The sequence below is a fragment of the Crocodylus siamensis genome, chromosome 12 (genome assembly GCF_052110815.1).
Source record: "Crocodylus siamensis isolate JL-2025a chromosome 12, ASM5211081v1, whole genome shotgun sequence".
Taxonomy (NCBI): domain Eukaryota; kingdom Metazoa; phylum Chordata; order Crocodylia; family Crocodylidae; genus Crocodylus; species Crocodylus siamensis.
This window is the reverse complement of record NC_143406.1, coordinates 49680218-49704373: the sequence shown is the minus strand read 5'-3', so window position 1 is coordinate 49704373 and position 24156 is coordinate 49680218. Positions and strand designations below refer to the sequence as shown.

Below are 24156 nucleotides of genomic sequence, written 5' to 3'. Positions count from 1 at the left end.
GAACCAGTTGTAACACTTTGCATCCACAAGTGAGCGTGACAAATAAATTACACTTCAGCAGGACTAAGTATTACCTGACATTAAGTTCCGGCTGAACTGTTTTAGTCATGGTGTGCATGAAGACTAGCTAAAACAATTCAAGCAGTTTTCTCACTTGCTTCCCGAAGTGCATCAACCATCTTTTCAGGTCTCACTGAAACTGTTGCTTCAAAAGGCAATAAAAAATTAGAGCAGCGTGGCAAATACTAGAAGAATGCAAGGCAAACTACAAATGTTCAGCGCTGAATTTGAAATCTGTCATCTGACTTGAGAAGCATAATAGTCAGTTCCACAAATCTCTAGTATAGAGAAGGCCACAAAGTGAAGCATGTCTTACCTTGCTGAAACCAGCCTAACACAAACTGCCTACTAGACTAGGCAGAACTGGCTGTTGTTTATCATCACCATGTAAGTACCAAAGCTTATACAGCACATGGCAAAGAAAAACAAGCTATTAAACTGCTTGACATTTTCATTTTTGAAATCTGCCAACAAAACTACCTAAAAGATATTATACATTGAAATGAAAAAGGTAATGGAATTACTTATGAGCGTAAAGTTTTTCACCGCAAAGTTCATGCTTGTCAATAAATGTACAAGTACTGCTTTATACTGCTTATACAGAGTGTTCCATTTCTATCAAGAAACATTAAAATTGCTGAATTGCTGTAAAAAGAGTTAAAGTACATCCACTGCCATTTTTCAGCGTGGGGATGCTGATACACGTGACGATGCGGATGCTTTAGAGTGGCTCTCATTAATTGAACTCTCCTCCCCGGTAGGTCTATAAACACCCCAAGGGGGACCCTGTCCTAACTTCTGCGAAGAGGGAGGGAGAGGAAGCTACATCTCAAATCCCATCTATTCCTCTACCTATCTTCCCTGAGCAAGAAGCTGTAACCACCAAGTGCCATGACATATCACATTATCTTTTACCATTAACTTTAGTACTCTAAGCCAACATTATACCTCATCCATATCACTCTTAGAATCTCACTTCTTCCATAAAGGTCAGAAAAACAAATTTGAAACTGAATTTTTTCCTCCAGGTTTCCCTGGGCATTGTGCCTTCTCAAGTGCAAGAAGGTGCAGAAAAGGCCTTTATATTTGGCTTAATATTATACAAGTACACTAGACTATTAAGTACAGTCAAATAAAAACAAAATGAAAATTTACTATAGGGTAGCAAATTCATTATGGATTTTTCTTCTTTCCTACCCCCCCAACAATCCATTACCTTACCTTACCTTACCATGTCTGAGCAGTAAAGGCAGACAACCAAAATTCACGGAGTGGGACATGGATTAATAAAGTATTTTATTAACAAACCGATAACTTCATATAGCCTTGAAGAAACATTACTTTTTGCATTTTGTATCATCTACTTCAATTCTTGATTGAATAACCACACAGACAAACAACAAACTCTCAGTTCTACAGTAATTAAAATATGTTTATTTCTTAAATACCTGACAAAAGTCAGATTGTAGCAAAACAGAACCAGAGGAAAAGATTAATACTGATGGAACTTGATTAGTTCTATATGCTCCTTGCTCCCTTAGCCTGCAATTATAATTTTAGAAATATTCCTAGGTTCTTGCTACTGCAGTGAATTATTTCTGTAAGTTTTCTTCTGTTAATAGCTCAGGTTCTTCCCTTTCAGTTGTTGCTAATTCTGATGCTGTTCTCAACTAGATACTACTCTTGACACTAGGTGCTTAAAATAGTGAGCCTTGCCACCTGGCCATTTACATTCGGGTCCCAATAACTGTTAGAAGAGCATTAATACTAGTTAGAGACATTTAAAATTTTCTTGTGCAGGGAAGCCCTTTAAATGAAGCAGTATAGCATGTGTACTTTAACTGTAAATTATTCCAATTACTACTGCGCGCTGTAAATATTTTTCTGCCTGTAAACGTCTCCTAGTTTTGTTCAGCGTTATGAACATTTAGCTATATGTATGGAGACAATGTCATCACTGGCAGCCCCTAAACCTTAACCTTGAAAATGCCAGATTACCTTTAAAATTTGATTTCCTTAATAAATGTTTACCTACATGCAAGTAATATCTTAGCTCCTCCTTTGATGAAGCAGAACACATTTTCTTGTCTGGCATTTCCCCCCCTTTTTCAATCCCCTTCCCAGCCAAGTATCCTGTGCATAACCACACAGCAAAAGGGAGAATGATTTTGTTCGTGCAAATGCCTTTAAAAAAATTCCTGCTTTAAAAAGCAGGAAAGTAGACACAGAAACAGACACAATACCTGAATACTTTGATTGTCATTTAAAATTGACAGCATTTATTTTAAAAGAAAAATACTGAATATAGGAGAATATTAAAAAAAAAAAGACACTTTCTAAAGTTTTTGGAAATTAAATTCTATTTTAATCCATATCTGTACAACTGGTCAAGTCAATTTATATTCTGTTTAGGAAATAGTAAATAACCATGATGACTGATCAGCCCCAGTCACATGACAATTAAAGATATTTTCAGAGACTTCTGATGTGTGTATTAGTCAGATGAACTCTGCTGAATATATTAAGATTCAAATACCCTCCTTGGTGGTATACTCCTTGGTACAACTAGTTTGTAGGGAAGTAATCAACTTCTTTTTTGGACTGTTTGCTAGCTGAAGTTCAAAAAGTCTGTAAATGACCAGGAATGTTTGGTCTTTGATAAAGAAATGAAAATGATCTGCATTAACCAGAAACTCCCAGACGTGTCTACATATACAAACAACTCTCCTGAAAGACTGTTTTAGTGGTTATATGAACAGTACAACTTTAAAAAAAGTGTGTCTGCTACAGAGGTAAGAAGTGGCACTACAATCACAGTAGAGGTATTACCATTGAGTCTCACTCCTAGAACCCTACCTCCCACTGACCATTTCTAATCTCACAATAGACACAAAACTAACTTACCCTTAAATAAAACTAAAACAAAGAGCACACATTTCAGACTAAATCACTCCTTGTTTCATTACAAATATATGTCTCAACCTCTCCCCCCCCCAAAAAAGGAAACCCCCCCAAAGTGTGGGGAGTTGCCCTGTAAAACCTCCTCACATATTTTTCTGCTGGCTTAAGAACCAGGAAACCTGTAAATATTTGTGGTAACCAACACTTTCATCAGCAAGAACACTTGCCACAGCACATGCAAGTACTCCTCGAAATCTTTACCCCCCTCGATGACGGTGTTCCTCAACACAACATTTGTACTTGGTTGGCTCCACTTAGCTCTACGGCCCCTATGTGACTGCGGGGCGGGGGGGTACCACCAGGAGGATCCCAAGCTGGGGGGACACAACAGATGGGAACACACCAGGATCTTGGGGGGGGGAGGGGCACCAGGATGTGAGGTGACAGGAGGGACGGGGACACACCAGGAACCAGGGGGGGACCAAGATCTTGGGGAGTGGATGGGGATGTACCAGGAGGGGGGGCACCAGAATCTTGGGGGGAGAACAGGAATGCACCAGGATGGGGGGGGCACCAGGATGGGGGGGCCACGGGGCAGACGGGGACAAACCAGAATGGGGGGGGGCACCAGGATCGGGGGGACGGACGGACGGGGATGCAGCAGGATTGGGGGGCTGCTCCGGGACGGCGGGGGGCAGCCTGCTCCTCCCCTCCCTCCCTCCCTTCGCACCTTCTTTGGTCTGCGCGTTGGTGATCTGCAGGTCGCAGTCGGCCGCCTTGAGCTTCTCGCGGCCCATGATCTGGCGCTTGAGGTCGCACAGGGAGATGTGAAGCCCGTCGAAGGTGACCGTGTCATAGTTCAGCTTGGACGAGAACTTGTAGTGCACGCAGGACATGGCCGCGCCGGCGGGGGGCACACGGCCCGGGGCGCGGGACGGGCGCGAGCGGCCTGCCGGGTTGCGCTGGGGCGGGGCGGGCCGGGCCGGGCCTCACAGGCCGCGGCGCTCCGCCACGGCGCTCGCGGGCGCCGCAGGCTCCATGGCGGCGCGGGGGGCCGGGCCGGGCCGGGCGGCACTGCTCCGTCCTGCTCGTGCGGGCGCGAGGCGCGGCGTGGCGCGGCGAGGCGAGGGCCGCCGGGGCTAGGCCCGGCCCGTCGCGATGGCGGCTGCCTGCCTCAGCGGCCCCACGCGGGGTTTCCAGACCAGGAACCGCAGGGGCCGCGGCAGCCGTCGCACTGCGCAGGCGTCACAGTGCGCCACACCCCTCGCCCCACGTGACCCGGCGCATTATGACAAAGGCGCCCGCCTGCTCGCCCGCGGTCACGTGGCACGTGGGGGCGGAGGCGGGGCTGCAGACCAGGGCCGCCCTCCGCGCCCATTTCCCTTCAGTGGCGGAGCCGGCTTGTGCCTGCGTTCTCCCTCTCAGTGCCCCGGGTGGTCCCTCGTGGCCCTCTGTGCCTCAGCCAGGGACCCGCACCTAGGCCGGTGGAGCTGGCAGAGTCAAGCCATTCGCTTCCTCAGAGGCGTTGCTCCCCCCCGCATCCGTCCAAGGCAACGGCCCCCAAGCTGTGGCAGTCACCAACTCTCATGATTTTGGGTCTTGCTTCTAACGTCTACATGTGGGGAACGTGAAAACCTTAGGTCTTTTATCTCTCTTTCCATGCATTTTTCACACTCCTGACTTCAAGAACAACGCTGAAAACCATGAGAGCTGGCCATAGGCAACTGGGAAGGGGGCACGTGCCCCCTTAGCAGGGCCGTACCCCACTGCTGGCACTGATGCCAGCTTCTCTGGGTGCCCGCCAGACCAGTCCCTGACACGGATGCCAAGTTTTGCAGGTGCCCCCCCAGACTCAGGAGGCACCGGTCACCCACGGAGTTGGCAGTACTGCCCCAAAGGGGGTCCCAACATCACACGGGGGGGCAGGAGTGGGGGGCTGTGGGTTGGGAGACAGAAAAATGGGCCATCGAGGGGGTCATGCTGAGGAAGCGTTTGGGAAGCACTGGTCTAAGGATTCATAGAGTCATTCATTCATTTGTAGGATGTAGGCTGGAAGGGACCTGGGACGATCAAGTCCAGCCCCGAATGGCTGCAGGCAGGCAACGCTATTTGTGCCCCGAAGTTTGTAAAGAACAATTTTCCCAACTGTAGTTGGGCTACTAAAAGAGGCCACTTTGCCCAGAGAACCTTGTCTGCTTTTTTCCCTCGCCCATGCAGACTTTTTACCATCTTTAATATTCCCTGAGCTGGATGAAGGGCGCATGAGCCCGAAAGCTTGCAGAAAAAGACAATTTTTTAGTTGGTCTAATAAAAGGTATCATCTCTGAACCAAGAGTTATAGATATTTGCAGTTCTTTTCTCACAAGCGCTCTCTCTTCATAAGAACATAAGACCAGCTGTTATTTAGGGCACCAGAGCCTCGGTCTGGCGGGCCCAGTGTCCCGCATCACACAGTGGCAGAGAGTGGAGGCTGAAGAAGGGAGTGAATGGGTCTGACCAGGGTTTTCCTACTGTCCCTTGAAACCTCCAGCATTTAAGGTCCAGGCAGTTCTGATACAGAGGCCGTGCCCCTCGTTCCCATGCTCTGTAGCTGCTGATGCTTATTGCCTCCAAGCATGTATCCAGTCCCTTGATGAATCTGGCTAAGCTGTCGGCTTGCACCGTATCTGGTAGCCATGAATGCATTGAATCAGCAGGTCACATCTAGTCCAACCCCTGCTCCAAGCAGGACCGGCTCCAACTCCATCATCTCAGCCAGGGGAGTTCTGCCCTTTAATGACCCACTGGTCATTAAGGAACTTCCTTGTGTTAGTTTTAAATGTGCTGCCTACTAGTTTCATGGTGTGACCTTTGTTCTTGGATTGCAAGACAGCAAATAAATCCCTATGTTAGCCTTCCTGGCAACAAGGACATGCTGTTGATGCATATTCATCTTATCGTCCACTGTAAAGAGGCCAGGTTTGGTCCATTTAGAAGAGACGCTCAAAGGGGAACATGAGAAGGGTTTGCAAATTACTTCCCCAGCATCCTGGGCTGCATTAGTAGGAGCATTGCCAGCAAACTGAGGGCAGTGATTCTTCCCCTGTATTCAGCACTGGGGAAGCCACATCTGGAGTCCTGTGTCCAGTTGTGGGGCCCCACTGTAGAATGGATGTGGACACATTGGAGAGAGTCCAGCAGAGGGGAACAAAGATGGTTGTGGGGCTATGGCACATGACTGGTGAGGAGAGGTTGAGGGAACTGGGCTGATTGAGTCTGCAGAAGAGAAGACCGAGGGGGACTGAATAGCAGCCTTCACCTCCCTGCAGGGGCGTGCACAGAGGATGGAGCTGGGCTGGTCTCAGTGGGGGCAGATGACAGGACAAAGAGCAATGGGCTCATGCTGCAGCAAGGGAAGTTGAGGCTGGATATTAGGAAAAACTTTCTCACTAGGAGGGTGGTTAAGTGCTGGAACAGGTTACCCAAAGAAGTGGTGAAGTCTCCATCTTTGCGGGTGTTTTTAAGACCCAGGTACACAAAACCCTGGCTGGGATGATATAGTTGGGGCTGGTCCTGCTTTGAGCAGGGGGTTGGACTCAATGTGACCTCCTGAGGTCCCTTTCCACCTGAATTTTGTACGAGTCTGTGATTCTTTAGTCTGACCTCATATGGAAACCCCTCCACACCACTAATCACCCTTGGTGCCCATCTCTGGACCTTTTCTAATGCTATATCTTTTTTGATGGGTGGGGACCAAAACCAGATGCAGTATTGAAGGTGTCAGCTTCTACTTAAGAAAAATCCCAATTCCACCTGTGTCTTTAAATACAATCTCTTAAAGGCCCTTTCTTGATCCTGCAAGGGTTCACACAAGGCTTTTTCATTGAAAGGCAATCCCAGCATCGGTTGTACCAGCTTATCTCTTTTGATGGGAGCAATGGGCACACCTTTAGGATAGCTAGGAAGCCATGGTACCATGGCCCATGGTGAAAACACCAATTTATCTGCACTCAGGTTGCTCTTCCCTGCCTTCTACTTGACTGCAGACGAACCCAGTTCACCATGTTACCTGCAAGCGAGCTGAACAGGCGATAGTGGTGGGAAACAAACAATTCTGTATCACAGAGGTGGGACATTAACTCTGAACACAACCTACTCATTTTGGCTGTTCTTCCTGTTCACATCTTCTAGAAACACATTCAGATTTTGGCAAAAATCCCTATGGAAAGTTCTGTTGTTCTTGGAAATGGGCTTTAACTGTTTTGTAATTTAGGTACGTGTAAAACAGTGCAATGTTCTTTAGGTTTCTGTTAGATCAGGGGTGGGCAAAATGTGTCCCATGGGCTGGAAGTGGCCTCCCAGGCCATTCTATCCAGCCCATGGGGCCCTTAAAAATTTAGAAAATTAATATTTATCCGCCCCGGCTGCCTGTAATGCAGCCCTTGATGGCTTGGCAAAACTCAGTAAGCGGCCCTTCGCCCAAAATAATTGCCCGTCCCTGTATTAGATGCTTAGAAAAGGGGCAGAAAGAAGCAACAGTCAGGATGCACAAGTTTGTCAAAAGCTACGTGGAAAAAAATGATTTGCAGGCTGCTATTCCCCTGTTCTGAAAAGTACTCTGCTACTGAATGCAAGTAATTTTCTTACAAAGTAATAAGAAAACAAATACTGGGAAAGAACTAGGTTACAGGGATTAGCTCTTGGGAGTGTGCCAGTATCACTTGTAGGCTGGATACAGATGACCGGATTGCCAAAGGAAGTTAATTGTATTATTTCTTGGCCCAGAACAGGCAAATTGCATCTCCAATCATCCCATAAAAACTTGAATGAATGAATGAATGAATGAATGAATGAATTTCCAAAGTCATCACTAATGACCATATACAAAGAAAGTTAATCATTATCCTAAATATTCATGATATACATTGGTCAATTACCAGAACAAACAAATGTGACTTTCAGATATGTAGGTTGGATATATTTTCTTTTTTAAGTAATGTGCGGGGGATAAAGTGAAAAGAAAAGAAACAAAGCAATTAAAATGGAGAAATGAACACTATTTAAGAAGCAACTAGGAAGACTATATATATATATATCTGTAGAGACACAGAAGCAGAGAAAATAAAGCAGGAAAGAAAATAGAAAATGCTGTCATATTTTAAGGACTGTGGAGCTCCTGGTTGCAATTTTAAATCCATATACTCGGTAGTGTCCAATTATACCTTTTTTTTCATTTTTGGGAAGGAACTATTGCTCGGTGTTATGTTACTAGTGTAACCTTTAAGGCCTATATGGTAAGAACTGTTTACAAAGAATGAACTAATGACAAAATGATAGTTTTCACATTAGAAAAAAATAATCCCTGAGATTATTTTGTGGCCACTTTCTCTGTACAGTAGTTTATGGTAGAAGATTAAAATGTACGTAATCGTACACATTAATTTTTAAACATCCCATTGTGAATGTCATCATTATTTTTCAGTAATTGCAGGATTAAAAAATAAATATAAAAATACTACAGCATTTTAAAGTTATGCACTAGTTGTGTAGCAAGTGCATTTATAGACAACGGATTTGAATTCTGCAAACCACAGGGCTGTTGTTGGGGGTGGGTGGCGGGGTTAATATTAGTTTTCTAGCCTTTCTGGTTGCAAGGGTAATCTTCTGAGTAGAAAGTGATGTAGATAAGTCCACCTGTGAACAAATGCATTTGTTAAGAAATGTGTTTGATTGCAAATGGGCCTAAAGAAAAATAAATTTGCCATCAACATTTTAAATAACAAAACTTTGGACCTCTGCGACTTCAAATGACAAATAATCTGTATGGATTTTATGAACTGTGGGGTCAGTAGTTTGCAGCTTATATGCAGATTATAATGTATATAGATTTTTATAAAATCTTTGATATCTATGTATTATTATTATTCAGTCAATGCTTTTCCATTGCAACCCTGACACAGTCTACAGTGGCATTAGAAACACAACATTTTAAAATACTTTATAAAAAGGAAGTTAAAAAATGTTAACATACAGTTAAGATTGCTATACATGTTTAAAAGAAAAGGACCACTGATTTTATATATATAATTAAATCATTATATAGAATTAAAAAGTATCAAAATCCAAGTGAGGCTATATAAACAATTCCTATATCACCTTTATCTCACATACCATTAAACAAAAGTATTCTATGTGAGCAGCACCGTACTTCTGCAACAAAACACCCCCCACAATGGCAAGGGCTAAATGACCCTTACCTATTTCTTTCACTCAGAAACATGCAGAGTGGGAAATACACAATGACTAAAACACAAGCCCTATGGATTTTTAGTGTATTTGTGCTTTTAAGTGACTTAGATGTGCACTCCAAAATATTAATTCCTTGCTCTTCCCCATGCAAACTTTTTAAAGCTTCTGATCCATGATACAATGCACAGATTCACAAAATGAACTGATCTTCCACAATTTCCAGGGCACTGTAGGGATTATGAAATGCGCTGTAATTATGCAATAGGTGGTGTAATGTTTTATCAGATCCAGTATAAGCATAACAGGCTTCCAGGAATCCATGATCTGACACACGCACATGCACACACACAGGGGAGAAAAAAGGAGGGTAAATAGCAAACCTAGATTTGCCAAGTGTTTGTTTAAAGCTTCTTTTAATGATTTAAACAACCATGTAGAGAGACCCTCAGTAAAATCAAAGCAAGCACTCTCTGGGTTTTCAATGGAAGTTGGATTGTGCTCTGAAATGGTTATACAAAGAGCAGGGCTGTGTCAAGGTTGTTTGAATGATGCTCATTAAGAGTGTTTCTCCTTTCAAGTTCTGTGTGCACCCACTGGTATCAAGATTGCTTTTATCACTTTCAGTGGCAAATTGTCTAAGCTGCACATGGCAACCTAAAAGGGAACTTGTCCCAGGTTTTTGTTTTGCATTTGCAGATTGGTCAGGAAAGAGAAAGAAAAGTAAGAATTGGTGCAGAAGAGGTGTTTTATCAGTCTACTGCTTGGTTTATAGACAACATTAGGAGCTGCCGAGGGAACTACATACCACTTGAGGTACCACTTGGCAGTTTACCTGCATCATTTAGGAAACAGTTTATTTCTGTAAATATATGGGAATAACCATCCCAACAGAAACACCTTTTACTGAGTGTTTGTGTCACTGATCCTTTTAACTCTGACATAGCGTACAAACTGTGGGGCCACAAGCCATTAGCTTGCAAGTTCCTTAAAGCAGAACATGCCTCTGGCCATTTGGAAAGCACCCAGCACTTGGCAGACATACTATACAGACATTGAATAAATAATTTTGGAACTGCAGCTGCAGCTGTCAAGCGATATGCAAATAGGTAGGATGGTTCTTTGCCTTTCCCTATCCAGACTTCCTTTTGTTGGGATTAATTTCCTGAAGTGAGGGCTACGAAAGAGGAAAACAACTCTGCAGCCTGAAACCCAGAGAAATCCCGAGTTGGAGAGCGCCAGTTATTGATATGTATTAGATTGAGACTACCTGGACACACTGATCTACTTCTGGAATTGCCCAAATCTCTCCACCGGTGACCTCACAGACTTTCAAAGTATTCTGTCATCTTCAGCACTCCTGACAGAGGTAACAGTCATGGTGATCACAGCATTACTCATAGTCATACCAAACTTTAATTAAGAATAATTGATACAATTAATAAACTGGGGATTTGGGGGTTTCGGAGGCTTGTCTAGTCCTGCTCTTTCCCGTTCTAATAATCATTTACCCAGTGCACAGACTGACGGTAGCACATGCAATCATGATTCACCACCACATCACATCACAGTGCCAGATGCCCCTGGCAGCCTAGTCCAGCTTTGGCATCATACTCAAAACTCGAAGTCCAAAGGCAGGTAATCCAAACAAAGATGTTCAGACCAGAAACGTGGGGAACCGTGCACACATCTACACAGGTGTTCAATGCGGTTTATCGGGAGAATAGGATTGTCCCCCCAGGATTCAGAGCCAGCATGCAACGTGTATGCTTTGAACAAGTGAGACATAAATGACGGAAATGTCAAACCTACACAGCTGCTATAAGACCTCTTTTCCATTCGAAGACTTTGAGGCCAGACAGGAATATTACTGCAATCCAAATCTGACTTCCTGTATGACAGGCCATAGGGCTCATCTGAATTAATTCCTGCTTTAAGTGCATTAGCTGTGGCTGAGCAGATGTCTTCTAAAACATCCAGTCTTGATTTTAAAAATTGTCCAGCAATGCAGAACCCACCACAGTACGTTGTTCCAATGGTTCATTCCTCACTGCTAAAATGTTACTCTTGATTTTTAATCTAAATTGATCTGGCTTTGACTTTCACCCATTCAAATGTGTTGTACCCCCGTCTGCTAGACAGAAGAGCCTTCTGTTATCAAGAGACCTCATGCAGGCACGTAGACCTTTTAATCAAATCATTCCTTAACTTACTCCTGGATAAGACCAGTGGGTGGAGCTCCTTGATCTCTTGCTGTAAAACATATTGTCAAGCCTTTCATCATTCCTGTGGCTTTTCTTTGAACCCCTCCCTCATTTTTTGACCTTTTTTTTTTTAAGTGTAAACCCCAGGACTGGACATGGCACTCCTGCAGCAGCTGCACCAGTTGCAAATAGAGGCCCTCCCCCATCCCTCCTCTGTATTAACAGGATTGCAATAACCCTCTTAACCATAGCATCACACTGCAAGTTCATACTCATTCTCAGCCAATTGCAAAGGCAGAGAATACAGCACTCTCACTGGTCACAGCTTTCTATCTTTATGGAGTCCCTGTTGACTAAATCCCTTCTTTTGCATCTCAAGTCCCTGGTAAGAGATACAATGCCCTCAAAGGTTTTCAGTCCCACAAGCCACTAGCCGTTCAGCAGCAGTCCCTGACCAACTGCTGGTGTCCAATGACCAAGGTCAGCTAAGGAGCCAGTTTAGCCTGGTCCCAGTTCTTCACAGTCCCCACAGACTCCGTTTTCTGCACTGTTTTCTTAGCTTGCTCTGTTCCCACATTGTCCTTTGTGCTCTGCAGCAGTTCCAGGCAGCACCAGTTTTCTTTGGTGCTCACAGCTCCAGAGCTGAAGTCATCCTGCGGCTGCCAGCCCTTCTCCGCGGTGAGGAGGAGCTTTTAGCCACCCCTCTCAGTAATCTCCATGTGCTGCGTGATGCTCGCTTCCTTCCCTCTAGTGAACAGGGCAGTCTCAGGGCCTTGCTGGTATCATCACCTTCCCTCTGTGCCTGCCTAGAGATGGCTTTTCTTTCTCTTTGTCTCTTCTGATTTTGGACACGACTGACTGAATCCTTTGACTGAGAGATGGAGAATGCCTTGGGTCATCGTGGGGTCTCTCGCCCTCACTTCTGGAGGCAGTGCCCTGAACTTGGCTGCTGGCAACTGAGTACCTCAGCTCTCATGTGGCTTTAAATGAGATGCCACAAGTCCAACCTGATCTTGGCTTTAAGTACTTGCAAGGATGCCTGACCCAGCATTCAAGATGACAAGAGTCTGTGTGAATTGGGGCACAGGCACAAAACCACCCCACGCCTTAAACCTACACAGTCATGCGGGACAGCTTTATTGCAGGACATGCATTTAAGATGAGCGGAGTCCACCGTGCAGCATTAGCAGGCATGAGAGCACTGTTCCTCTTGCAGCATCAGTCGGTTTCAGGATGTCTCTCAGACTGCTTGCAGTAAAATAGCTCTGATGATTAAGAGCTTAAAGCAGTGACAGTCTCCGACCTAAGCCAGATCCATGCCACCAGGGGATTCCCTGTGCAAAGGGAATCGCCAGCTGCCCCTTTAGCACAGCTTTCCAGCAAGGCAGCAGAGAAGCAGCTAGGATTTCTGTGCGAGGATCCAGTCCAGTATAAAACCAAGAGAGAAAGGTCATTAGCGCTGCACTGAATTCTGCCTTTGCAGGTTGCAGATGGATTATTCTGAGAGTAGTGGTCCTTGCTCAGAGCCAGGGAAAACCTCACGCTCCCAATAGCCAGCTTGCTCGGGCATGGGGAGAGGAGCGCAGGAGGCCACCACAATTTCTTTCCAACTTGGACCGTGTTCAAGATGGTCTGGGCAGCTGGAGAGAGACCTTGCAGCCTTCAGCTTCGCAGCACCAACAGCCTCCTGAGAAGAGCAAGTGGGGAAAGACCACAAATGGATTTTGCCCTCCAGACTCCTAGCCCCTGCTGTGTGTTCAGGGTTGAATGGCTTTTGGCTCTTACCTCCCCTGACCCACAAGAAAAAAACATTTTTGCCTAAGCCTACAGGAGGCTTCCAACCCACTAATGTCTTTCTACCCATCCCTTAAAACACCTGGCTACTTTTTCATGGAAGAATCCATTCCAATTTCAAGGCCATCCATTAAAGATTAGGATCCATCTGACTTGTTCATAATGGCCAGGGCTGTACCATCAGTCAGCCATCTGTAATCGTGGTGATAGCCCTTTGTGGAGTGCTGCGTTGAAATGCCGGGGTTCAGATGATGGATCCGTGCCATATATCATCGTATTTCCATTGCTCTGTTGATGTATTACTTCTAGGATGGCACTGACTGGGAAGAATGGGCCCAGGGGCCTCAATAAGGTATTATTTATTATTTTAAATGTTAATAAATATTATAAATATCTGTGAAGAACTGCTCTGCAGTTTATGAAGTGGAAGGAAGAAGAAATAATTAACAGGCAAGGGAGCAGGGACCAGAAACCATATAATGTTGGATAGCAATTTGATTTTTCTGGGCTGTTTTTGGCACTACTACATCTCCTTGGCAAGATTAGCAAGGACCTTAAAAAAGCAAACCCAGCTAAAGAGGCAAAGAACCCAGGGCAGGCTTGGGGATGCTCTTCCCGCCAGCTCCTTTGCTAGGAGCAGATGCATTATGTAGGGGTGACTCTGCCAGACTCTGGCATCACCGGGGTGGAAGAGCTGGCATGGATTTCACAGCGTCACATGCTCTGAGGCCCCACTTAAAAATATCAGCGTAGAGGACAGGTGCTTCCTGTCATGTTTTCTGTGCCAGGCCTTGCTCCAGCCAGCGTGTCTGCCACATGCCTGTCCCTGCTCAGGGCAGCTTGTGAAGCAAAAGCCTTGCTCTAATGAGTGACGTCCATCTGAAAAAATTCTGGACAACGATCATCCTGGGCTAGGCACATGCCTCACCTATGTGGTGTCAGGATTAATTGGTGCCTGCACTGCATGCTCTTTACACTGATTCACAAACAGTAATTACACCTCCTGGCTCACGGAAAGGTAGGTTCCTCTTATACTTCTGACACAGTGGAAGGAGGAAGAGGGGGAGGCACAGAAAGGTGAACCGATTTCACCTGAGGTTGCTGTACCAGTCAGTTCAGAGCTCAGGCTCCTAGATCACCTCTCTCCCCAGGCCTGAGATTCCTGTTTCAGGTCACAGGAACACCTTACCTTACAGCTTCACAAAGCTCCACAACCCACATCAAGGACTTCATCTGAACACCTCCCACCAGCTGCCCAAGCCCCCTCCTTTTCCCTTGCTGCGGATGCAAGCGGCTTATTCACAACACTTCTTGTTCACATGGGTGCCAGGCATGTCCTAGCAGATCATTAGGAGGGAGTGGGTACAAGAGCACAGCCACCCTCCACAGGTCCTTGCATCAGTCAGGCTCCCCCCAGCCGCCGGTCACCCAGGCTGATCTTCGTGGGGCCGGTCTCCCCTTCCCATTCCTCATTGCCTTAGCTGCAGGTTCTGGGCTGGGTTGTGTCTGCAGCAAACACGCTGCATGCGTGCATGGGGCATGCGTGATGTGTGAGAGAGAACTGCAAGAGCCCGTTCCCAGTGCCCCTGCTGCAACCTCTCCTCATTGTGCACACTCTCCTCGCTCTGCCAAGCTGCCCCAGACAGCCCCTTTCTCAGCAACATCTGAGTACACCTGACCGTGCTTCCCTCCCAGTTCCCCACTGGCAATTTGGGACATCTGTTCACTTGCTGTCCACCCCAAGCCAACCCATCCTCTGCTAGCCTGCATGTCCCCTTTCAGGGAGGCTCTGACAAGCCCCAGCCCGGCAGGCAGGCAGCCAGGACCAAGATCACGTTCATCCCTGTTGCATGCTGCTGCTTTTGTTCCTTCTCTGGCTGCTGCAGGGCTCAGCGGCATCCGTGTGGGGACGGTCCCTGCAGCCATTGTGCCATCTAGGGGCTAAGAACAGCCTGCATCCTCGGGAAGCAAATCCTGGGGAGATGCAGGGCAGTTCAGCAGGGATCTCCATCCAGGGCCCAGTGCAGGGCAGGCGAAGGTCTGGGCAGCTGGGGCTGGTGCATACCCTCGTGTTGGGAACACTGAGCTTGACTTGAGGTCTCTGCACAGGCTGGCACTGCACCCCTGAGGTCCCTGCATGGAGGATGCCTGTGACTGCCCTGCTCCGCATGGAAGAGATGGGGTGCAGGGGGGTCAGGCATCTTGAGCTTGCTGTTTCCTTTCCCGGGACCCTGCGGGAAGATCTTCAACCAGGTCAGAAAGGGGAGGAAATGGGAGTGGGACTTCCCCATCCCTATGCTGCAGGCTATTAACCAGGACAATCCAGAGTCAACGGGGTCAGGCTGGGGTGGCCCTGCCTGGAAAACCAGAGCTTTAGAAGCAAACACATTTTTACAATGTCACATCATGGCAACAGAAGGAAAAAAGGCCAGTGCCGAGAGTCTCCTCCCTGCAGAAATCTCACCCACGTACCACAGGGCCGAGAGAGAGGAGCAAAGGCATCCCAGCAGTTCAGACATGAGATCAAGAGGTGCTCACACTGCATTACCCTGTGTAGACGAGCCCTAACCACGCCTAGGCTGCAGTCTAGCTGCGGCTCGGGCCAGGAGCAGCTCCCTCCATGGGTTACGGCTCCACGCCGCAAAGCAGAGCCCCCTCCCGCAGACCAGGCCCCGGAGTGATGTCAGGTAGCGTCCGACCTGGCTGTCGATCCTGGCAACGGGCACCAGGCTGCTTCCTGCCAGACCTTTCTGCCAGCAGAAAAATGCTTGCGAGCAGGGTATCTTGGGCATGAAAACAACCCGGAGGAATGCATGCCCTGCAGCTGACCCAGGCAAGATATTCGCTCTTGGGCAGGGTGCGTTAGGCTGTGTCCATCACCATCAGGCGGTGGGAACAGCCCTCGCAGTGCAGGGACGGGACCCCCTTGCAAATCTGCGCCATCTCCAGCTGATGTGACTGTCCCCGCCGGCTCCTGCTCTGGGCCCAGCACTGTGTTATGTGCAGACGCAGCCCCATGCCGCTCCCTCCCGGACCTCTCAGAAGGAGGGTGGGTCTGATTTGCAGAGGGGTGCAGCGGGCCTGAGCCCCCAGCGCTGCCTGGGAGCTGCATCTTAGGCTTGGTGCTGGGGGGGCATTCACTGCTCTCTCTGACTACCTGTGCTCTTGGTGTGCTGTACTCCCTCCTTTCCCTGGCCTGGCTGTTTTCACCTGCCCTTCCCAACTTTCTGGGAGCGTCCTGCGGGCTGCGAGCCTGTCCCCTCAGCCCGGGCCGCCCAGTCTCTCCAGCTCGCCGCTGACTCGATGCACAGAAGCAGGGACTGTCTGGTAGCGCAGAGCAAGGCCATTCCCCTGACCACAGCGGCAGGCTCCTCTGCTCCAGATCCACCCCTGACGTCCCCATCCCTTTACAGGCCTCCCCACCCCTCTCTGGCTGGGACGCACCATCCAAAAGGGCCATCCCAGGCCTGAAAGGGGCAAAGCACAGAATATAGCCTTGTCTGAATCCCCCTGGAAGAAAACACCCATTTGCTGCGGGGACTAGCCTCACGGTGGTCACTGCCCTGAAATCTTGCAGGCATTTTTCCTTTGCCCAGGCTGGTTCAACATCCGAAATCACAGGCCGTGGAGCTCGATACGGCAGCGAGTCTTGCTCGGGAGCAATCGTCAGGTCCGAGGAGATGCAGAACCGTTACCCACTGCAGCGAGAGCTGCTGCATCTCTTCGTAGTCTAATCACAGCTTGCGCCGGAGAACCGCCTGAGGTGACCTTGCTGCTTAATGAATCCCCAGTAACTAATTATTCAGCGCAATGAAAGAAGTGACAAAATTAACCATCCTTCCCCATCCCGTGCGAGGGGGAGTCCGAAACATCTCCGTAACGAGCCGCGCAGGAAGACCTCGATGCCTTCCTGGCTGTGCAGCTGGCTCCGGTTCCAGCGTGCACATGGACGGCTCAGCGAGGGGGAGCAGGGACAAGACGACCTTTCTCTGTGCCTGGGGCTGCTCCAAATGAGGGTCAGACCAGGTTGGGACCTGGTTCGAAAGCCTTGTTCTGCTCCTGACGTCCTCTGTGACCTTGGGGGTGTGGGGAACGCTCCTGCTTGAGAGTAAACGCATTTCATTCAGCCATTATCAATTCGGGTGTGAACAGCAAGGGCTCTCTCTGCCCTGCCAGGCCCATCTGCAATGAAAGGAGAGTGCGTGGAAAGAAGGATCCGACGCCTGCCTCTTGTTGGGAGTGGGCCGCTGCCCCTCTCACCTTCCCCTGAGCAACCCGCCCCCCTCGACTGCCATTCCCATACAGAGACGCAGGGGTGAACGGCACGAGAGCTAGCCCTGCTGCATCCTGCCAAGGGCAACGCCAAGGACCCCCAGCACAGAGACCCCGATGCCACCCGACACCTGCAAGAAACTCCAGGTGCAAAGATCCGTTTGTGGTTTCTGTTTAGCTCCGTGGGGCTGGCCAAGACCAGAGCGAAGGCAGGACGAGGGAGCAGATTTCCGCAGACGCAGTGACATCCCCCTGCCCTTTCTGCACGGCACACGTAACAGGCAGTCCCCAGGCAGCACGGGAGGCCACGTCTAAACCCAGCCCGCCCCGTGCTGCCTCAGCCGTGACAGGTTGACATACCCTGGGGCGCCGGGAACGAGCGGCATTATTTTCTTCCAAGTCCCATAGCTCCTCCATTTAGCCAGGTGATATTCTCCTGCCTGACGGCACAGAGTTCAACCCAAAGAGGCTGTCAAGGGGAAGCCCACAGGAGACAGAGACATGGTCAGAATAGGACACCTGGGGTGAGCCACTCCGGTGCAGTCACCAGCCCCTGGAAACCTCAGGCCCCAGAACAGCCACGGGTTGGTCCCTTTGCTCCGATCGCTGCGCCTGGGGAGCAAATGCCTTAAACAGCTGCTGTGCAAAGGGAGGCTCATGGACACCCTGCAGAGCTGCGCACAGCTGGGAAGGAGGGCAGGATGCCACCCACAGATCCCACTGCCCCCAGCACCTGGTGCAGGAAGCCAGGCTGCTGTGCCAAGGGCGGCACGTCCAAGGGGGTCCACGGTGCAGCGTGCCCTGTAGCCACAACTAAACAGCCTGTTACAGAATCGCTTGCTTCAGAGCAAACCCCATCTGTCCACCCCAACACCCACCTGAGGGTGCAGCAAAGATGCTATTTTCACGTCCCACCCTGCAGCAGCCAGCACCCTTGCCGTGCATGCTGCTTGCCCTGCTGCACTGAGGGACCACGGCATTTCACTGCTGCAACCCTCAGCCGGGCTCCAGAACCCGGGGCCCCGTGGGGCCGGTCCCACAGTGTTGGATGCTGCACAGATGCAGCAGGCCTGGTCCCCGGCCCCATGTCACAACACGCAGCACTACACAAGATCATCCAACCAGCAAGGAAGGCGCAACATGCTGGCTGCCTCTCAGGGCAGGACCCTTATTGTTATAAAGCAGACTTACCCTCAGGCACCTGCTTGACCAGGCACAGTGCAGTGAGCAGTTATAGCAGGACTGGGGGCACATGCAATGTGCCCCTGCCCCGAGTCCAAGCTCATGAACTGGGCCCTCTGCTCCACCTGTACCATGTCTCCTTGACACTTCAGGCTGCAGAGAGAGAGCTTTGGTAGCCAAAAAAAGGGAATGAGGAAAGCACCTGATGCTTGGAAGAGGCATGCACCTCTTCTCCTCCTCCCCTTCCAGGGCTGCCAGGAAGCAAGGCAGAAGGATGCCCCTCGTGCTGGGACATTGGGACGTTTCTGCAGCCGCGATCTGCAACAAAACAATTAACAGATGTTGTCAAGTGCGCTGTCATCTGTAGGCTTCAAAGTCATTGCATCACTGGGACAAATGGGAAGCATGCACATGCAGGGACAGCTCGTAGGGGTGCACAGGCAGATCGCATGGCACTGGCATGAACAGGATTCTCTCTAGCACGGTTTAAAGTTGGGACATGTCCTGGTGATGGGATTTGGGTGTACTGTGCCATGGTGCAGAGGCTCAGGCTGTTCCCCCCGGGTCTCAGAGGTGCAGGGGCTGATGCAGGGAGCCCTGCATGCATCTCACTGCAGCAGGCCTGTGCTCTCCTCTGCACACTCCTGCTTCGGATGCAAGAGGTGTTTCACCTGCTTCAGTCTTGCCACTAGAGGTCATTTTAATACCAAGATACAGAGCAGCCAGGGCAAAGCCCAGGCCCAACACCAGCCTGGTCTCCGCAAGAGCCCCACTTACTGCTCTCTCCTCCAGGACACGTACCTGCAAGCATCTCACCTGGCGGCCTGGCCCCAGGATACCCTGCCCCGCAGGGCACGGTGTGGGACACTGAACAAGGGGTATGCATGTGTGTGTGGGTGTGCGCACATTAGGGGTCCCTCCTCTCCAAGGCTCAGAGTCCAGAGACTGAGGCAAGAGCATCCCCCAGCTAGTGCCTCCTTTATTTTAATCCTTCCTTCTCCCCACCTTCCCCGGGGACAAGGGGCATGTTGGCGGGGCCTGCCAAGCGCGGAGGCTGCGGTGCTGTCCCAGAGCTGGTCGCTAGAGGGGACTCGTGCAACACATGCAGCGTCCTGGAAGCACCAGCGCCCCTTTCCCACCCAAGGACCCTAGGATGGAAACCAGCCCACTTGGCTTACGTGGAGACAGCCGCCATGGCGCCCAGAGAGGGGGCTGCGCACGACAGCCACGTTCTCATCCCTGCTCTTGCAGGAAGCGCCCAGGAACTTCAATGACCATCCTGGTCCGTGGCTCTGGCCTCACGCTAACCTCAATTCCCAGCGTGCAGGCTTTTCTGTCGTCGTGCCCAGAGAGTTCTTGCTAGAGATGCAGATTTGACAGGGCAGAAAACATGGATGGAAAAGGGAGCAGCTTGGCTTTTTGGCTCTATGTGGCTCTGAGGGCTCCTGCTTGCAGATGCCTGGGGTAACCTGGGCTTTGATCACAGTGAGGGCCAGGGGCAGCTTGCGGCAAGAGCTGCTGTAACAGCAACTGCTTAAGGGACAAAAGAAGAAAGCAACTGGTGCCAATTATGGGACAAGGCCTTTGTGGTCATTTTGCAATAGGAAGAGTAGGGAACATCACCTTTAGGTTGGAGGAAGCCACCTGCATTAGCAGACCTGGGCAGAGCATCTGCAGCATCCAGGTCTGAGCCTCTGACCTTGCATCCTCTCTGAAGCCACACGGAGAGGTTTGCAGTCCTTGGGCTATGGGGGGGTGGGTCCTTTCCCAGTGCCCCAGCTGGGCCATGCTGCAGCCCTGGCACAGTGTGAGCTGCCCGCAGGTCTGCAGAGACACCCGGACTCCTGCCCGCACCACCGACAAGCTCCACGACACTGCCGCCCTCCTGTGCGCAGCCGGGATGCCAGGACCGGGAGGCCGTCACCAGCACGGCGGCACTTTGCCTGATCAGAGATGAGGGACCGGGTGCAGAAGAAGACGGTCCCACTGGAGAGCCCATGGTGTTGATTCCCAACAGAGGCAGAAGTACCCTGACCCTGCTGGCCTTCCCCTGACCCCTTCTAGCTCGCGGGTCCGTGCCCCGAGTCCTCTGCCTCAGCACCCAGAGCACCCCAGCCGGTCCAGGCACAGCCACCGCCGTGCGCCCACATCAAAGCAATGCCCATTTCCTCTCCGTTTGCCAGCTCAGAATGCATTTTACACCACAGATAATTACAGGATCAAAGGCCCCTTCTTCATAGCCTCTCGAGTCCGCCTTTCCGGCGCTGACCGAGCCTCGCCGGCTACGCGTGGCTGGCTATCACACGATACAGATGCCAAGCTACAGCAGATAGCAGCAGTCCCCTGCGCTTCCAGCTCCCTGTGCTATGGCACTAATCGCTCAGGAGCCCCTGCTGAGCATGTGAAACACGGCTGCTGCTGGGGGAGGCCGTGCCGCATGACTTTATCCCTTGGATACGGCCTGTCGTTGAGTCATCCTCCTTCTGAGTCACCGGCGCTCGTTAATCCTTCAGAGATAACGTCCTCACCCAGTTCCTCTTCTTTATGCAGGTATTTTTGCTTTTGGATTTGCCTCAAAAAAATGGGAACACATCAGGCTGAAACCAGAGGCATGCCAGGCCCGCAGCCAGCTCCATCACCAGCCTCCTCCACTGCTTCCCTTGCAATCTTCCCAAGAGGAGTCTGGTTGAAGCAGGGATTTCCAGGTGGATTTTCGACCCATGGGAGCCTCAGAGCACACCAAGCCCCCCAGGTGCTGCGGACGTGACTACTTCAATTCTTCAGCCCTGCCTTGTTCGCTCTTCCCAGGGCAGTACTTCTATGATATAAGCAATCAGACAGATAAAAAGCACTTATTCATCCTACAAAGTTTGGGTGGGAAGGGACCTTAGGGAGTCATATCTAGTCCAACCCCATGCTCCAAGCAGGACCAGCCCAACTACACCATCCCAGCCAAGGCTTCGTCTACCCAAGTCCTCAAAACTTCCAAGGATGGAGCCTGCACCGCCTCTCTGTTCCAGTGTTTTACTACCCTCCTGGTGAGAAAGTTTTTCCTAATATCCAACCTAACCTAATATCTAAGCTCTGGCAGAAGCTAGAGAATTTCACCCTGTGATTCTTAACATGAAGCTCAATAACTTCTGTTTATATTATAGTGCAGCTTATAGAAAAATCTTTGATCTTGACACAGAAGCTTCAAAACAGAGAGCATATTGCATCCCTGGGCGAGTTGCCCCAACGGTTAACTCACCCCATGTTTAAAATATGTTCTCTTTCCAGTTTGAGCTTGTCTCTGTTGAACCTGCTGCTTTTGGATTTCACCATGCCTTAGCCTGCTGGATGACAGAGCCAGCCACAAGCACGAAACCCCCACGTATCGGTATTTAAAGGACTTGATCAAGCCACCTCTTCACCTCCTTGACAAGATAAATAGATTAAACCTCTTTAATATCTCACTTCAGGGCAAGTTTCTCAGACCCTGACTAATTCCCGTTGCTTCTCCTGAACCCTGTCTAATTTTCGTTAACATCTTATTTGAAGTGTGGACACCAGCATCAGGCACGGTCGTCGTGGGACGGTTGCACCAGCTCCACGAACCGGAACGGCCTCACCGCCCCCCGCGTCTCGCCGAGTCTCTGTTCGTGCATCAGTCGTCACAGCCCCCGGCGGAGAGGCTGCGCTCTGTGGGTTTCTGCTGCAAAGCTTCAGCCCTCCATCCAGCTGTTGCTTCCCAGGGTGCTGCCCCCATGCTCTCGGCATCCTTTTTCCTAGAGGCACGTCCGGGCATTTGACATTCAAACACAACCTTGAGCCTTCCCCTGGCAGAGCTGTGAGGCAGCAGCCACATCCCATGAGCTTTGCTCATGCCCTGTCTCCATTGGCAGGCAGCAGAGCTAGCAGCCCCCATCTCACGGCCTCCCAGGGCAGTTTTCACATCCCCAGCCTGGTCTCTCGCTAGCAGGGAGTACACTCGCTTTCTCTGCTTCCTTCTTTCGCTGGCTCTGGAAATTATGTTTGATGCTTCCCAGGGAAGCACTCCTCCATCTCAACTCCCCCTGCGCCTGGGCGAGGGAGCAAACCTCTGGAGGAGAATGGTCCCTGGGGCAGCTGCCGGCCCAAGGAAGGAGGCGGTGGAGCGGCAGGGGCTGTCCCACAACACGGAGGCCAGGAAGCGTGGGTGCAGCCAGGGGGGATCCAGGCTGCTTCTTCCTTCACCCTGTGACCAGCCTGTGGCTCTTGCAGACACTTGCTCCTCTCCCAAGCCCTTTGCAGGGGCAGGGCAGAGCCCCTCTATTTATTAGGGGTCTACTTAATTCACAATTTTGCTGTTTTTGTGCAAATGTCAAAAAACAGCATTGTCCATGATCACCAGGAAATACTGCACTGACTTCAATTTCCCGCAAAATCAACTTTAAAAAACCAAACCCCAGCGTATTATACCCATACTGTTTTGGGATGTCCCAATGCTTACCGTAGTACAAAAGCAATGTGACAATCGCTGCAGCTGTAGATCGTGGGACTGAGAGTCGCCGTCTGCGATGACGTGAAGTCAAGGTGCCAGCCAGCAACGTGAAAATATTTCTATTAAGGTTAGCATTCCTTAGTATTTCTAAACTTGTTGTTGACTGCGGCATAGAATAATAAACGATGATATGTTACTTTTCATATCGTCTATACATATATATTCATCATATCTTTTAGATTTACATGCAATATTTAGATTTATACTATGATGAGAAATTATATGATATCATTAACTTTCTGTGGAATTTTCTATTCGGTTATATGGTATATGCCTCTCTGCCAATCGGCAGCGAGGGTCGGGGCTGCTAGGAAGCACTCATGAAATCAGCTCTTTATGCCAAGACCAAGCCACAAAAATAGATTTGTCTCAAGCAGACCCCAGCTAATCCTCATCTACCCCCATCCCTGCTAAACTCTTCATCCCACAGGTGTTAACGACCCTCTGCTTTCCAGTGGTCTCGATGTTTATTCAGGCTAGCCTTTCTTCTGCAGTTCTGCCATCTGTTCCCTGCTCCAGGTAACATAGGTCCCATTTTGCAGCCCTGATGACTGTTTTTAACGAATTGCAATGAACTGATATTTGTTTTGCATCCATCTCCAACTGAATCACGCAGCCCTGGGTGCCTAGTGCGACAGTAAAGCTTCTAGTTTCTTTTTACCTAGAGAAAAATGTGTTGTGTAATATGTGAGGATGCACCTCACTCTGTGCACTCCCTTTTGTAAATCCTAGATCCACCCGTGGCTACGTCCCACCTCCTGGCGGGCATGGGACACGCAGGGAACAGCTGGCATGAGCGCCTCTCCGCGGGCCGGCACCCCTTCCAGCTCCATCTCAGCGGCTTTGCAGCAGGGGCCATGGCTCAGGCTGTGCTCAGCATCAGGTCCCACCATTGGAGACAAAGCTGCGTTTGTGTGCAGAGTTTGAGCCACTGGGCAATTAAATTAAATGGAATTCTAATTACCGCCTATCGCATATTAGCAATTTCCACCCTGC

At 49.8% G+C, this 24156-nt stretch overlaps 1 protein-coding gene and 1 long non-coding RNA gene across 5 annotated transcripts in view; both read right to left on the bottom strand.

Moving 5' to 3' along the window:
• Positions 1-4191, bottom strand: part of RBBP6 (RB binding protein 6, ubiquitin ligase) — a 39571-nt gene extending 35380 nt beyond the window's left edge. For all 4 annotated transcript variants that reach the window (XM_090024373.1, XM_090024376.1, XM_090024374.1 and 1 more), the window contains exon 1: positions 3692-4191. In XM_090024373.1, coding sequence (XP_089880499.1) covers positions 3692-3857 — 166 coding nt within the window. In that variant the 5' untranslated portion in view covers positions 3858-4191. The remainder of the gene's footprint in view (positions 1-3691) is intronic.
• An 8779-nt stretch (positions 4192-12970) lies between these two features.
• Positions 12971-23297, bottom strand: LOC149855172 (uncharacterized). Its single transcript, XR_016438746.1, has 3 exons — positions 23110-23297; positions 18841-18956; positions 12971-13077 (listed from the first exon to the last, which is right to left on the bottom strand). It is a non-coding gene; the product is annotated as an uncharacterized LOC149855172 (long non-coding RNA).
• Positions 23298-24156: the final 859 nt, after the last annotated feature.